At 40.3% G+C, this 18007-nt stretch overlaps 1 protein-coding gene across 1 annotated transcript in view; it reads left to right on the top strand.

The window, feature by feature from the left end:
* Positions 1 to 18007, top strand: part of ABCA13 (ATP binding cassette subfamily A member 13) — a 2590787-nt gene that overhangs the window by 1733025 nt on the left and 839755 nt on the right. The window contains exon 36 of the mRNA XM_086964984.1: positions 12967 to 13042. Coding sequence (XP_086821110.1) covers positions 12967 to 13042 — 76 coding nt within the window. The remainder of the gene's footprint in view (positions 1 to 12966; positions 13043 to 18007) is intronic.

Genomic DNA, 18007 nt, shown 5'->3' with positions numbered 1-18007 from the left:
AATCATTTGTGTACAGTAACACCTATTTTGTGTCACAATGTTTGTGTTCCTTCAAATGTTAGACTCTCTATCTCATAGAAACAAGCTTGTACACATCACACGTAAACACTCTATCTTTCTGGGCCATTGCCTGTAAATTAAAACAGCTCTATCATTAATTCAGATCATGAAAATTGCCCATTTACTGAAGAACATAAAAAATATCTTAAACCATTATTCATGTCCAACAACCTTTTGTTGAGGGAATGAATTTGTCACATGTGACTAATACCATAAATCCTGGAGTGTAATCATGTGTTGTAACATTAAGCGGAGCTTTTGATGAGTCTGCATTTAATTATTCAAAGGTTAGGTGCTATGCTGGTCTTTGCAATGGCGGATGATTAACAACCACGGAACCATCACCTTGTTTCCATCACACCAAATTTGCAAAGCACAGCAAAATGAAGGATGACTTTGCTATTGTTAAAGGAGTCAGACAGCTAAAAAATAACACATTTTTAAGAGAATGCATCCATCTCCCCTTTGTGAACTCCCAGATTCCTTTCCTGATCCCATACACCTCTTTCACCTTCAATGAGGACTGATGCATGCCCTCTTTTCTCATTGGTTTCTACTGCAATGCTCCACATACTATCATTAAGCTAAGGACAAGAGAGAGGTCTGTGCATATGTGTTTTGTTTATTTGTGTGTGTGTGTGTATGTGAGAGAGAGAGAGAGAGAGAGAGAGAGAGAGAGAGAGAGAGAGAGGGAGAGAGAGAGAGAGGGAGAGAGACAGATAGAGAGCACATGCGTGTGTGTGCCTGGTCTTTAATTTGTCAGGAAAACATAAAATAAGTACAGGGACCCAAAGTGTTCATATAATCCTAGTGGCCCTAGTGCCAAACACTGGGGGCCTAATTTATGAGGCTGTGCGTCACTTTTACGCCGCCGGTGCGTCACTTTTTGTGACGTACCAGTGGCGTAAAAAATGCGCCTTGTTGCGCCATATTTACAAAGTGTTGCATCTAGGTAGATGCGTCACTTTGTAAACCCCTGCGCCACATTATACCTGAGCCAGGTATAATGTATGCAAGGGGGGGCGTATTGACGCAAGGAAGGGTTGTAAAAGTGACGCAGTGAAATCTATGAGATTTCACTGCGTCACTTTTAGGACGCCGTTGCGTCAAAATCCTGCGCCTGCCTCACAGCAGGCATAAGACTGACGCAGGCCCTTTCACATGGGGCTTGCCCCATGTGAAAGGACGCATTGCTGGAGTTGCGTCACTTTTGTGACACACTCCAGCAATGTGTCACTTTTGCTCTTACAGATACGTCAGAAATACTGACGTATCTGTAGCTCCTTGCGACATGATGCGTCATACATTAAATATGATGCATCAGGAATGTCGCAAGGAGTGCGCACTGAGAAGTGACGCATCGCTGCTTTCACTCAGCGATGCGTCATTTCTCATAAATGAGGCCCTGGGTTTGCCGTGTACAGGAGTTTCCTATTCATGATTCCACCTCATGCTCTTTCTTCTACCTCCGTTCACTTTCTGTGTCTTTCCCCTCATTACAAATTACCCGGTACTTGGATGCGATAATTATCACATCGATAAAATCCAACACCAATGTGTTCGGATTTTAGCGGACTTGATAATTATTAAATATTTCAAGTTTTTGCAGAAGAATCTATAGGAATGTAGATGCTTACTGAACCAAATCTGTATGTCTCAATGAAAACAAGGTGTTTTCCTATTATTATATTCCAGCAAGTTTTCCCTTCCGAAATTGAATTAATTGTATGATATTTATCACACCATCAAACCGCGCACTACTTGTAATTGCGATCCGTGTACAAACAAGTGTGTTAATAGATCTCAAATTAAGGGGACACTCCTAATAAAGGTTGTTATCTATTTCTTCTTTTCAATCCATGCTTTCTCGTTTTATCACCGATTTCCTTAATTTTTCCATTTCTATCTTTACGTCTTACAAAAAACATGAGAACCGCTGTGCATCAGCTAAAAATACCACTACAAACCACTCACTATATACAAGCCTACTGTATTTCATTACTTTGCTTTTGTTTATAACAACACACAACCAATGTCTTTGTGTGTTAAATAGTACAGTACTTTTTAAATAGGCACTGCAAAAATGTGCTCACATTTTCTACAGTTTTACATTGTATCTCAGGGACTACTGCCTAATTCTGAATTTTACCTCTTAAATAAATGAAGCAAAAACATTTGTAGCGCCAAGATAATAGTACATATTGACTTCATATTTGCAGCATATAGTTAAATCTGTATGCAAGCAATTTATTACTATTGGGATTCTTAAACTCAGTTCTAAAAGTGAAAATAATATTTATCCTCCTAAAGACTAATTTTCTCCCAGGATATATCGCATCCCTGCTGCTTCATTTCCCGTCTGCATAAAGGGGGAACCAGGCTTCGTAGAAATGATGTGCACATCTCCAGTAGTTGCTAAATTCTTAGGAATGAGTGCTGGCCAAATTATATTAAGTGGCTTGACCTGTAGTGAAAACGACACCAAATGCCCCGTAGAAGAAAGGCACACTTTACAATTATAGATTTATTCTTCCCTCTAGCTAATCATAGTTTTGGCACACAGTGTATGAGCTGTATTGGATAGCTGTAAACGACTGATGAGCTGTCCAAGTGGTGTGGGGATGAAGAAATATATATGATCAAATGCCGTGATTCTTAATCGTTTGACTTCTGTGGACGCCCATTGACTCACTTTTGGAAACATGGAACTTTGGCCTAAGCAATTTCTACGATTTCACTCTCAAAAACTACTCAACATACAGAAACAAATATCCATCAAACTAATACACAAATGACGAAATATGTTCTATATTTCACAAACAAACAAAAACTTAAAAATCAAAATGTTAGTTTTGTTGAGAAGGTTAGAGCTTTTCAGATTGGTTGACTCAACCGTATCACTGTTTTTAACTCTCTTTTTGTCCGCGCACTGCTGCCGGGTGATGCCATATGACTCCAGTCGTGGCTCCACACAAACAGGAAGTGATGACACTTGCCTAATATGTGATTGTGATTCCCTCTCCTACATCCTTTTCCCACGAACATATGCTAATGAGTGTATATTTATCATATATTATATACATTGTCCACGGGAACCACTATTCCTTGTTACACAGTAGCTACCCTGGTTCATTGTGAGTAGGGTGACCCCTGTTCTTGATACATACTTACCAAATTTGTGGCATCCCTGGCACTTTAGCAGCTGTTCCGTGCATTTCCAACATGGATTCAGCGTTCTTGTCGTGGAGAAGTGTGGCTCACTGGTTAGAGCAGGCCTACCCTGAAGCAGAGGTCAGACCCGGGACCAGGGTTCAATTCCCGACGCGGCAGGGTCTTGAGCTCAAATGTCCATGGACTCGATAATTCTCGCTTCGGTGCCTGACCTAATCATGGGTTCACACTCTGCAACTCTGGGCATTAAGCTTGCTTAGACTCCACAACGGCCCCCTGCGGCGGGATGCCTGGCTTTCACCTTGGGGATGCCCTGTAGGGGCTTTCTCACAGGGAAAAGCCAGGACGGGTTCCCAAGGCAAGTGCGGAGATACCCCTTCGGGGCTCGAATCTAGCGCTATATAATAATAATTGCAATTAATTTCTTTACATTTTACTGACATTCAGGGTACCAATTCAAATATCAGCTCCTAAGGCATTGTGGTTCAAACCCTGTTGAAGTTGTAACCAGTTGTTCTTGTTCCACCCTCACACCCTCTGCATGTGGTGTTTGTGACCTGAAGACTATACCTACATGTGAGACTCCTATGTCTCCATACACCCTCAGGTAGCGGAAAATCAAGCTTTTCTTGGCTGGGTCCTAAGAGAAGAACCACAAATAGTCCCTCTCCTTCCCTCAATAAATTATCTGATGTGGCACAATCCTTCTTAGTTTTAATTCACAAAAAGCAGATGAAACACCATAGAAAAGGTGAATCCTCTTTGTCACCGTTAAAAATGGTCCTATTCCATAACTATTCTTAGAGTTGTAGACATTGTTCCCTAACACTGTCCTCTTCCTCTCTTTCCTTCTCGGAGTTGATTCCTGTTCTCACGAAGCTTCGACTGGAGTTGTATTCTGATCCATCTCATGCTGAGGTTTTTCAGTGGGCCATGTTCCACCTTTTAAAGGCAGCCCCTACTCCCTCTCAGCCCCTCAGAGATTCTGGCAACTCCAGCCCTGATTCCACATAACTTTGTGCCTTCCCAGGCTCTGGCCTCATTTGCTGCTTTTTCAGAAGCCACCCATGTCTAAGCTGCAAGTGTGACTGATATCGACATAATCTCTGGAGCAACTCTCAGAGACATCTTAGCCCTTGAAATTGGAGGGAATTCATTAGGTGGCAAGAGACAAGGTAAACGCTTCCTTTCTTCCCTTTTGGAGTATCCTCTTGCTTGCTGTCAACTCAGATTCCTATGGTTTGAACAGATAAAAGAAATCTTGGACTCAGATTCAAATGCACTTGACTTGCCTAAATTAGAAGATGATTCAGAAGCTCATTATATCTTTCCTCCTTATGATTTGAATGATGGGCAGTACCTAACCCTTCGGAATGGAAGTAATCGCGAGACATACATTAAGGGTGACAGTTGCTAACCTTTGGGCATTCAGCTCGAGGAAATGTGTCTGTTCTTTGTCACCGTGCATAAAGCATTGGGGACACTTAAAATGCCCAGCACCCATCTTCTAGAACCTGCTGTTCAACATAGCTCCACTGGTGCCTGGTGCCTGGGAGTTCTTAGGAATATTGGCGTGCAATAAAGTTTTGTGCCTTTAGACACAAAATTGTTATAGAATTATCATTTTGCAGAGAGGCTGGTAGTTCAGGCAATTGTCTTGGCTCCATGGGTGTAGCATAATTACTTCAGGCATCTTTTGCCATAGACAACAGCGATATATCGTCTCCTCAGACAGTATGACTTCACCCAGTGGAAAATGTCAACATTTGCTACAATCTACCTCCTACATCATATGAAAGGTCCATATTTTGAGTTGGCGAAAGACTGACTTAATGCTTCAAAATAAATTCTGAAGTATGGGCTGAAATCGGCTGATACAATGACCCACTCCTTAGCTAGTGTATTCTATGGAGATGTCCAGGTGCCTTAATGGACATGACATTTAATGGTGAGTAAGCAGACTTATCCTTGGAGCACTTCAAGAACAGCCATGCTACAATGAGCTATCTGGGATCGGCCTCCCTAGAACAATTCCACCAACAGTAGCATCACATTCATAGGTTTTAGTGAGGCCAACCTTCCCAGCACCTACAACATTTCCAGCTGCAGTCACTCTTTAAGTCCTTTCACAGGAGAGGTATGTCGAAAGCAACAGCCACAGTCTTGCCTTTCCTCTACTGGAACAGAGGCTTCAAAGCAACTTTACTGTCTTGAACCTTTTCTAGGCTCATCTGTCTGATGTTCTCTGCTTTCTCTCACCCAAAGCATTATCTTCTTCAAGAGGTACTTGGTTGTGCTTGCTTCTTTCTTTTGTTTCTGAGACCAACCTTCCTTGTTCAGATTGCCCTTCCTACATAGTTTTCTGAAATATTTAGTTCATATTTTCTGACCCAGGACTTTTGTTGTTTCTCAGTAGCACTTAAATGTGGTTCTGATAGTAATCATGGCATCACTGCTCAAACCGATTCACAGTTGTTCTATCTGTATTTTAACCTTCAAAACCTTTATTTAATGTTTATTTTGTGATCCAGTAAGGTTTAGAGTGTTGCAGGCCCTGTTGGCCCAGTCACAGTTCAGGTATTCTATGTACAAAAAGCTGCTCATGAATACTTTCCCCTCTCTCTTGCCAAAGGTGATGTCTGCCTTTCACTCGGGTCCGGTTATCACTCTTCTGTATTTATTTTTTTATCCTCATACTTCCAAGGTGGAGGAGTGAGTGGTTGCATACTAGTGGCCATATTTAGACATTTTAGGGATTGTGATTTTCTAATTATTCTTTGCGAATTACAATTAGGAAATCGCAACCTAATGCATGAAACTCATTGAATTTCATATAGCGATTCCCAATCTCAAGCATCAAGCAACTGGGGACAAGCCAAAAAAACCTTGGAGATCACATGGAGGGAAGGCAGAGTCCAGCTCTCCTTCAGGAGAGTCAGAGAGCAGCAGGCAAAAGGGCAACAAACAAAACAAAGAAACAGGCCTTCCAGATCAGCATTCCAGTTGAGTCTTTAAGAAGCACAACAGTTTTTCTGGCAGAGCTTCGTTACAAGTCCAGTACTGTCTGGTTTTAGGGGGTCCCAGTACTTATACCCAAAAGTGCCTTTGATGTGGGGTGACTTCAAAGCAGCTCTCTGGAGTGCACAAGTATCCCTTTTAACCCAGTTTTGTCTATCAGGCTATCTGTGGGGACAGGACACAGCCTATTCAAGTAAAGTGTTAGCCCCTCCGTTCCATCCTGCATGGGCAAGGCCATCAGAATGCAGATGTATGTATATGAGTATTCAGACACACCTATCCTTTCTGTGTTGCGGCTTTCTAAAGGAAATGCACAAAGTGTAGCTATCACCCAGCACAGACACGTATTGGAGACCAGCTATCAGGCACACAGAGCAGTAACTGCAGAGAAATGTCCACATTCTAAAAGTGGCATACCTCAAACAGTAATTGTATTTCCAACTTCTCCTGTAAGGGGGCTTTATTATTACCATTCCAAAGACATGAAATGAATGGATCACTGAAATAATATCGAGGGACAAAATATCGACTTGCCAAAATATCGTGGACAAAATATCGACAGTCAAAATATCGAGTTTGTATCTACAAACAGGTAAGTACAAAAATATTGAGTACAAAATATCGTTAACAAAAATATAGATGTAAAAAATATCGACTTTATTAAAAACAGTGTTAAATCAAATTAATATTAAATTTTAATTACTAAAATATACTTAAAACGACTTAAATTAAATTATAATAATTAAATAATAAATGAAAATAATAAAAATAATTTTTTAAAATCTTATTTGTTGACCCTGAACCCTAAAAATACCCCTTTACCCAAAAACCCAAAACTGACCCTGAACCCTAAAAATACCCCTTTACCCAAAAACCCAAAACTGACCCTGAACCCTAAAAATACCCCTTTACCCAAAAACTGAAAACTGACCCTGAACCCTAAAAATACCCCTTTACCCATGAACTGAAAACTGACCCTGAACCCTAAAAATACCCCTTTACCCATGAACTGAAAACTGACCCTGAACCCTAAAAATACCCCTTTACCCATGAACTGAAAACTGACCCTGAACCCTAAAAATACCCCTTTACCCATGAACTGAAAACTGACCCTGAACCCTAAAAATACCCCTTTACCCATGAACTGAAAACTGACCCTGAACCCTAAAAATACCCCTTTACCCATGAACTGAAAACTGACCCTGAACCCTAAAAATGCTCCTTTACCCAAAATTTATCAATATTATTTAATTACCAATTAATTATTAATTAACAATAACAATAAAGTAAATATATTAGAACATTAGCTGTAATTATTTTAATAATTAATATTATTTTTTCAAAATTAATTACTTAAAAATAACACAAAATTATATATATTAAAAATGTACTCTAATTAATGTAATTAACTAATTACAATTAATTAATTAACAATTATTTACTAATACAAAATATGTTCAAAATTATATTAATTAATTAACTAATCAATATTAATTAATTATCAATTAATTATTAATTAAAAATATTAACAAACATATATTAATTAATTAATTATTATTAAATTACTTCCCACCCTATTCCCCTATAAACCCACAACCCGCTACAGAATTACATTACGCAATTATTATAAAAACAAAATTCATGTAATAAAATATTTTATAACATTAATACACACTATTCACACATATTATTACATAAAGATACACTATAAAATATTATATATTATTAAAAAATCGATATTTTTCTATCTATATTTTATACAGTCGATATTACTTCCCTTACCTGAAAAACGATATTTTTGTAGTCGATATTATGTCCAGTCGATATTTTGTCCAGTCTATATTTAAAACTCGATATTATGTCCAGTCGATATTTTGGAGTCGATATTTTGTCTCTATACCGAAATGAATTGCAGCTTACATTTGTATGAAGGAATTCCCAATCCTAGCCTATTAGAGGGGTAGGGCTTACAGTAGTGAAAAACAAATGTGGGCTTTTGTCACTACCAGGACCTGTAAGGAATGAACACACTTCCTACCTTTTACTTACATAGCACCCTGACCTTAGGGCCTACCTTAGGGGTGACTCATATGTAATGAAAGGAGAGTTAAGGCTTGGCAAGTAGTTTTAAATGCCACGTTGAAGTGGCGGTAAACTGTGTACACAGGCCCTGCATTGGCAGACCTGAGACAGGTTTGAAAGGCTACTTCTGTTGGTGGAACAATCAGAGTTGCAGGCCGACTAGTAGCATTTAGGTTTCAGGCCCTGGGTATTTGGTATGACACTTTAGAAGGGTCTTACAAGTAAACCAAATATGCCAAATAGGTGTAAACCAATTCTACATGTTCAGAGGAGAGAGCACATGCATTTTAGCACTGGTGGGTAGCAATGATAAAGTGTCTAGGGTCCTAAAGCCAACAAAAAGAGGGTCAGAAAAGACTGAGGAAGTAAAACAGTTTGTGGATAGCTCTGTAGAAAGGGCCAGGTTCAACACCCCAAGTCCAACACCCCAATGAAAGTTTCCTTTTTCCTTGCCTTATTCCTTTCATTCTCTGTTCTGCTTTGTAGTTTTATTTCCTTCTTTTCATTTTTCTTTCATTCTTTACAGGTTTTTGTCTCCTGTTTTCTTTATTCCGTCAATCTTGCATTCCTTTTGGCATTCTTCTGTCTGCTGCTTTTTGCGCTCTCACTCCATTTGCTACTCTCTTACATTTTCTTTAGGATTTTCATAATTTATTGTTCTCTATGTAACTATGTTTGGTTTATTTGCCACAACTTGGCTCCGCCACATCACATGTTACCTTCTTACTTGCTGTGTTCTTTTTTAGCTTCCACTTTTACCTTGAACTGGAAGTCACAGCTCAAAATAATGAAAATCTATAAAAATAATGGTATCTGTCCCATGACACCCATGCTGAAGTTGGTATACCAGGTGCTTCACTAGCCCTTTCCTTCTAGTAGCAAATCCTATGCCTAGACACATTCTTAAACTTTTCACACATTTTCTGTGTGCTTTGCAAAGCAGTTCACATGCAAAATATTGAAACAAAATAAAACCATTTCTCCTTTTATTGCATGTTTTAATGAGGTATTATTTTTTAGCCAAAGCCTTATCTGACTATCTTGGTAGATTGTACTTTGCCTCAAAAACTGAGCGCTTGAGCCAATCTGCCCAAGGTTCGCCCCCTTGACACACTGTGGACAAAGTAGTACAAAGCACTACTTGCACTGAGCAAAGAATACTGTTCCAGTGCCGAATAACAATTTAACTGGAAACTAAGGTACTTATATACAAGCCCCTTGTGTCACCCGTGCGTCACTTTTTGTGACGCAATGCTGGCGCAACCTCCTGCCCCATATCTACAAGGACACGTAAAGCTTCCTGCATGGCATTTCTTGTCCTTGTAAATATGGCCCCTTCTCACAAAACACTTTGTGTGAAAGGTGTGTGACATGAGTGTTGCCTGTGTGGCACATGGCAGCCGAATGTGCACCAGCACAGGGGAACACAAAGGGATGCGTCATTTTGTTGTAAACATGAAGCATCCCTGTGCTCTGAAAGTGCCGCAGCGTGGCGCAGCCAAAAGACTTGTGGTGACGTCCTGCAGCACTTTCTTGTGAATAAGGCCCTAAATACCCATGCAAGAGTTTGTGCTTCTTTGCATGGCTTTGCCCTGGTACAAACCTTTAGTAAATGTGGGCCTTGGGATCCTATGGAGAGCTATTTTGCCATAACTTATTGTGGCTCAGTTTATGGTAATACTTCAGTACCGGGACTGAGCTGGATTCTATTTGAAAAGAAAATCTTCAGAACCATTGCCTTTGTTGGATTCATATACTTCATCCAATGAGATCTGTTGACAGAATTCAACAGCTCTCATCACCAACTTCCTCTCGGTCATGACAGCTCTGAAAGGAAGTGCTCTGACTCTCTTCCTTTCCTGCTGTTATAAAAAATAAGGCTATGCAGCAAAACGTCATGCCTTGGTCACTGATATCTTGTTTGTTGTCATTTAATGAGGATGGATAAATGAGCTGTATTATCGTGATTGACAGATGTGGTGGGCTGAAGGCAATAATTTTGAATCTTGCAAAGCAAACTTGAACTTCCATTCCACTGAGGTTAGTTAGTTAACCTCCATAAATTGGATAATAGTAAAATTTGCAATTTACTGCACTTAGAAGTGGTGAATGTATACTGTGAAGGGCTATGTAAAAAGAAATCCATTCAGAATGCGGCGGCTCGACTTCTGTTAAATGCTCCTATGAGATCAGGAGTTTCACCACATCTGTGTGCATTTCAATGGTTGCCCATTAGGGAAAGAGCTAAACTTAAGACTTTTGTACAAGTGCATGATGCCTCATATCAATCGGACCCTACATATCTTAGAGCCAGATTTGTTTTTTGCAATGCCACAAGACAGCTAAGATCAGCCAACAAATGTTTGGCGCTGATCCCCAAGATTCAGCGTGTAAGAACAGGTTGAAGGTCCCTGATGTTCCTGGGGTCGGAAGCTTGGAATCAGCTTCCTTTGGAACTGCGGTCTATAAGCAATCCGATATTATTTAAGAATAAACTTAAAAAGTGGCTCTATGTACAAGGTTGAGCCTCCTTTTTTCTGATTTAGCTGCTTTTCACACTGGGACACTTTTTGGAGCAGCTGTGCCTATTATAAAATGAAATCATCATCATAATTGTTCATGTTACTATCACTTTTCCTTCTCTCGTTCATATTACTGGTAGGCATATCCGTACTCCACCAGCTAAAACACAAAACAAAATGCATTTACAGATTCCCTGCTCTACAATGCCCATCAAATTGTATTTCACTGAGTACATAGTGCTTGTCAGATGTGAGCAGAGCATTCTAAGCTTTAGCATACCAAGCATATAGGGAAGTCGCCAGCCACCAAACAATGGTGGTTAGGTTTTCCAAGAGTTCTTGCTAGAGATCGGTGGATTTTCCCCTTTGTAAAGTTATTTCTATTGCTTTCTTTAACCTCAATGAATACAGTAAATAATATTGAGTAAAATAGACATCTGAAAACGCCACAGTGTGGATTAAAAGGCCCTAAAATATTGTATCACTTGTTCCCCTTTTCCCACTTTAGCATTCCGTCGCAAATAACACAACTGCGAGAATTGGTAGCTCATGGCACTGAAGCAGAATGTGGGGTGGTAACCTCTGACTGCGCCTTTAGCCAAGGCATAGGCTGTGGGCTACTCTCCCCTCTGGAGGTAATCTAAACTCTGTTGGGCATGAGAGGTGCCTTTTAGGGGGACTCCATGATGCAGATATGTCAAAAGGATCCAGGCCAGAGGTCAACAACATCGACAGAGAAGAAGTCCAATGGGAGCCTCAAAACCAGAATAATGTGCGTTTTGAGACCCTCGATGCAGTAGGCACACACATCTAGATGGTGCACCACTGCTTGGTAACACGGACACAAAAAGGGGGGGATCAAAAGAGGGCCAGATGAGCAAGACATACTGTGTCAGACACATTTCTGGACGCATTGCCACTTGATATCACACCCAAGAGGAAGTGAGCTAAATGGGTATCCATGAACTGTTGATCAAGAGGCAGCCGATTAGACTGATGAACGTTTACGTTGATAGTATGTGGCTGTGGCCAGCTAAGTAGAGCACTTTGTGTCAACCTTTTGTAGATATGGGTAGTTAAATTGAGGTACCAAACCACCAAACTCCCAAATTGTGTTTATAAAGGTTACCTTTGGCCGAGCTGTTCCTTCCATGACTACAACTTGAGTACACTTCTGCTTGCCCTAGCTTTTCCTCCCATACTCTACCTTGCTCCTCTTGCCACCTCCTTCTGCAGCCACCATTGATATAGTTTTCCCCTTGTAATGTTACCTGCCCTTCTCAATCCCTCATCCTGTCTTACATACACCACCTCACCACACATGTCCACTTGAAGCCGAGGGCCTTAGGGCTTCTTTCTTTTTTCATTAAAAGTTGCCCCACGTTACCTTGTCCTACCTTTCAGATTCTTTCAAACCAACAAATTAGTTACTAAGACCATACTTGAAATCCCAAGATCAATTTAAAACGTAGCAAGGGGGTATATATGCACCATCCTCAATTGAAGGGGAATGCTCAGGTGACCCGCCTTCCCAGGACCCCTGTCAACACGAGACACATGATCCCGTTGGAGGAATACCATTGAGAATAGTATGCATGATTTTTCCTATAGCATTTGAACAATTTGCTTCGGCTGGGCAGTGGGGCTCTGAACTCTGCGTTAATTGGAATTATAAAACCTAACATTTAGAGCCTTAAACTGGAAGTGGGTCAGGCAAACCTGTTGATCATGGCAGGACTATTGTCCAATTTTAACAGAAAACCAACATTACCTCCTTGTCTATCTTGCCGTGATGAATCACAGCGATAGAAGGACTCAGAGAAATGCTATTACCGGTAAGTAATGGCAGCATTCAGATGACTCTGACATAAGGAAGTTATATATAAAGATCACGTGTCCCTGTCCCTGCTGGTTGCACTGAAGTTATAACCTTTTCGCTTCTCCCGATGTACAAACTGAAACCTGGTGCAGCACCCAGGTGGATTAATATGTCCAAGATCACACCTGAATTATTTGTCTACAGAGCCGATGCTATGTTCTCTAAACCAAACATGATGATATTGTTCATTTTGATGTTCAAGTAATGTATTTCCTGTTTCATTTGAATCACTAGCTTTGGAGGCTGGTCGTTTGGGACGAAAACACCGCTTGAATCTCAAGACAAACAACCTAATAAGTCTCAAGCGAAGGTAAGACTGTCTCTGTGGAGCAATATGCATTGTTTCTGTGTCCTAGCATTGCTGGATGTGCCCTCCTAGCTTTGATAGATATTGCAGCCCAAACTAGCATCTCTCTTTTACAATCAATTTGCCTGACTTCTTCAAACTTATCATGGTTTTAATCAGCGTTACTTTTTTGTTTGATTATTTACTGAAATCGCCTTTCAGAACGCTTTCACTGCTAGGAAAAGGTAGCCAAATTATCTCACTAGCCGTTAAATATAAGATGAAACACATGTAATAGTTAGGCTTTTTTTTCTCCAGCATAATCTTGCAGTTTTTACCAATTATCGGTGTTTTCTTAGTTTGTGTCATTTTTGTTTTTCACCTACTCATACTCTGAGTGTAATTCTTGCTTGTTGGAGACTTGTCCACGCAGAAAATAACTAGGGACCTGCGTGTGCTGCACTAGCAGCATTCCCCCGTGACTTTAAAAACTGCATTAAAAATACATTCTGCCGGGTTTTCGCATGCCTTTAGTAAATACCGGGCATCCAGTTTTCATGCAGAGGACCCGCATAACACTTGTGGAAAATGAAATGTGTCTTTTCGTACACTTCTAATCACAATAAGGGGTTCAGCAAATACATTGAAGAGAGGCCAAAATCGAACCCTTGGGGGTAAAGAAGGGGTTTGTGGGGTACTCAATGGCATTATGATTTTACATGAGGTGTGCTTCCCAATCCTGAACACTTTAGAACAGTGCTTTGCTACCAAGGAAAATATGAATGTGTAGATAACGAACCCTTGGGACGAGTCCCTCCCTTGTAACATTTCAGGGTTAGGACGGCACCTGTTACTATGTGATATTGAAGATATATTGGTATTTTATAGGGATTTGCAAAACTCGGACAATTTGCTTCTGCGTCATAACTCCAAAGTTTCGCAAAATGTTGTGATATGTAGATCTGTCACTTAGCACTATAATTTAGTGTCAAATGTATCTTCGGATCAATTTTTGATGCATGGACATATTTTATACTAAAAATAACACAAAAAACATATTTCATGTGCTTTGGTTGTTATGGCATAATGTTCGAAATTTCGCGGAAAAAGTCTAATGCAACATTCCCCATAATTATGCAGATTATGCCAGCATAATTTAAATTTCGCCTAGGTCAAGTATTTTATACATTCTATTGCATATAATACTTTTTCAATAAAGCCTCTTCATTTAATTAGACATTTTGGCCCATATTTATCAATATTTCACTCAACACAACAAGGCCCCTTGTTATGCTGCGTTGAGTAAAAGGCATGGGCAGGAATGCACCATATTGATCAAGATATGGGGCATTCCTACCCTCTGCCTATTCTGGCAAAGGCAGGATTATTTTTGTGCAGGAATGTACACCTTTCTGCACAAAAACAATCCTTCGAGGTTTTTTCCTCTTTCTATTTATGCTGCAGAATGCAGCACACGTAGCAAGAAGAAAATCGAAAAAAAAATATTCTCCTTGTTACGCGTTGCCTGGGAAAGCGTAGCATTGTGATGCATGCCCAGGTCTACCTTTATTGCTAAATCTGGGAATGCTTTAGAATCCATGGGTGGATGTGTGCGAACACCCACGCCCCGCCCAGGGAACACCTCCCTGGGGCAGAGTAACACAAGGCAGCGACCTGCACTGCCTTTCATTACTCCAGATTCAACAAGGCCACGCATGGCTGTGCAAGGTGGGTTTGCGTGGCTTGGTAAATATCATTTCGGTTTTGCGGCACCCTTGCATCGCCTTAAGTGGCGTACGGACATCGTTAAACTTTGATTAACCCTTTCCGTGCTTTCGTTGGCCGACACGAGCACTACCTTCCTGGTGCTGCGCACGACCAACGGCCGACGCAACCCCGCCCACTTCGTCGAACGCCCGCACTGCGGCAAAATATTTGCTGCGGTAAAAAGGTTAATATGGGCCTTTGAGTTTAATATAACTTTTCTCCTCCAGAGTTTCCCCTACACAAGCTACAGAAATGAAAAAAAATCCAGTCTGTACGTCAATGCACTTGCACATCATATCAACATCAACCTTCACCAAAGTTCCATTCACATATTTCTTATCAGCCATGCTCTGGGAAGAAGGAAGGAATATCTATTAATCAGTGCCCACTGCAAATCCTCTCATCATTGTTTTTGATGGAGCTCTAGAAAATCTTTCACAACGGTCTTCCTTCCAATATGAATAAAAAACACAATAGGGGCCTGCTTATGAGTGATTCATTTATTGAACCTTGTAAATATAAATAGTCCAGGGTATGATATTTATAGCGTGTGATGAACAGCACCTATTATGAGCTTTCTGGTAACATGCATATTTGGTTAGTTAACACACCAAAATCTGCAGTGTATGGTACATCCTGTACACATTTCTCTTGTTACATTTTGACAGGCTTCACCTGCCGAGATTTAAAAGAGGTTGAGGTATTTAATGCCTATGCTAAATTTCAGACGCAATAAATACGTCCCAGCTTCGTAATTCCGACTGTGCACAAACAGGGGGTTACACTCGTAAATATACTGACCCACTTGTAATCAGTCCCATTGTCTTCGGAGTGCCCAAAAAAATTCAAGCTCAACTAGAGTATTGCCCAACAGCAAGGATGTTCTGTGATCTTCACTAGTACACTCAATCAATCAATATTCTTTATTCGCTTTTAGAAAATAAAATCATAAAAGTCAAGCAAGGAATGATACATTTCATAAATGATATACCTCAAATAAATTACAATTTGATTGGCTTTAAAACGCCAGACAGATGGCACAGGTCTCACTTGGTTAAAATTCATGGGCTTCAGGTGTAGAAGTATATATATTGAATGCAAATAATTATATTTAGGACAGATCATGAGTATGTGCAAGTTATCATTAATGGAAACTTGAACACTCAAAAAATAAATACATTAATATTATTGGAGAGCGCCAAAAGTATCATAGTAGCTGCAATTAGTTTTTATTTTCAAAGTCAAATGCGGCATACATTTTCCACGTGCTTGACCACAATATTTGCTTTCCCGGTGCTTAAAATACGATAACAAAATAGAAAAAGCATTGACAAAGCCAATAGGTCTCGCCTTTGTATGTTACTTACTTTGTCAATGGTTTTTAGCCACTCTCTACAGCTTCAAAGATGCTTTGCAGTGCGTCAAAAGTCAGAAAAAAAACAAAAGCCACATGCCCACACCTACAAAATGATGAGGGCTTTTCTTTTCTTCTTAGTTATCAAGCGAAGTTGGATCAGTAACTAAAAAGAAAATAAAACAAGTAAAAACATTTTTTTCTAAAAGAAGGCAGACAGGGTTAAGTGGAAGCAGGACAGGGAGGTTGGCGGAGAGCATTAAAGTAACATGGAAAAGATTGAGTAGGTAATTTCTAAAGCACCATGGTAGGGGGCACAAAAGCAACATGTGGGGCACTGGAGTGGCCCCTAAAGAAATAGAGGCGCAGGATCAAAAGCAACATTGGGATTGGGAGAGAGCAACACAGAGGGCATCCAAAGGGGGATGAAATGGGGAGCACCACACTGGTGAGCACCATAGGGAGGGGCAGGGAGAAGCAGTCAGGCAACAGAGAGCAACATGGAGTATACATGTAAGAGCTGGCTAAAAAAACACATATTCGAATGTAGAGCTTCACACAAAAGAAACGTAGTGCTTGAAAAGCAAGCTGCAATGCCAGCCAATCAAATAGATTGTAATAAGTCAGTGTTCCATGAGAGGGGAAAACAGATGACTGACAAGCTGGGACATGAATATAAAGCAGGCAAATTAGAGAGACAAGGAAATCCAACTGATGGTAAGCAATGGGTGGGCTTCAAGTATGGCTCACAACAAACAGCTCATGTGGTGTCTAGTAGGTTCTACCTAAAAATATGTTTTACAAATAGTATATAATGTCTGTACAAACTTCTAGAGTTATTCTTATAACCATAAAGAAACATGAGGGTGACCACTGAGTGCCCTTTAAAGTCATGTAAATCAGTGGCACAGCTAGGGCAGCATGTACCCTAGTGCAAGCAAAGAATTAGGTCTCATCTTATCGTTTGATAGTGATAAACTTAAACACATTGGGACAAAATTGAGCCCCTCACATCTCTGGATCCAGGTACCTCTGCACCTTCGGTAATATTGATAGCCAATTCCTTGATGTAAATTTCAGTTTCCTGAAGTGCCTCATTGCTTATAGGTAACATTTCTCGGAATCTCCTTTTCCCCATCACACCATATACTCGTATTAGGTATGTCCGCACCTTTAACATACACTAAAATATATTGATACATTTCCTCTTCAACATTTCCACCTTGCTGCATCTCCTCAGGCATGTAAAGAGTATAACCCTACCTCATTCCTTCTGACAAAAAGAGTTCACCCTTATTTGGTGAATATGTGAGAAATAGGTTCTGTAATGATGAAGACAAAGCTTGCCGTAACAGTGTTCATTAGTAAGTGAGCTAGCCATAGTCCCTTTAAGTCTTTTTCTTCATTTTGCTACGCATGCAACCTCAATATACACATATAACCAAGAATACATCTTAGGATATTCAAACAATTGTTCTGCGATGTGGTTTCCAACCCCAACCATGTGAGCTGTTGGCAAAGAGACCCTGCTGGTTTCTGCCCATTCTGGCACCCGAGTAGCTAAGTAAGGCACGGTCCATTGCAGAATACCCACTCTACAATTTAGATAGATATTTGTCTACTGTTAACCCCCTAAGTTCCTTAGATGACACTCTCCAGCTGCATCACTCTAATCTTCTCCCATTTCACAAGTCTTTAGACTTCCCTCAAATCTCACCCCCTGTGACTGCCAAAGGATACTATCCACCTTGAACTTGGAATAATAAAAGATTCAGACAAATTCATTTTATGGAGTGCCTAGCCAAATCTACCCTTATCAGCGTTCAACACCGTATCTTGTCACTCCCTAATCAGAAGACTCCACCATG

This window comes from Lissotriton vulgaris, chromosome 4_1 (assembly GCF_964263255.1).
Source record: "Lissotriton vulgaris chromosome 4_1, aLisVul1.2, whole genome shotgun sequence".
Classification (NCBI taxonomy): domain Eukaryota; kingdom Metazoa; phylum Chordata; class Amphibia; order Caudata; family Salamandridae; genus Lissotriton; species Lissotriton vulgaris.
Note: the sequence above shows the minus strand (reverse complement) of the source record. Positions and strands in the feature narration are given on the sequence as shown.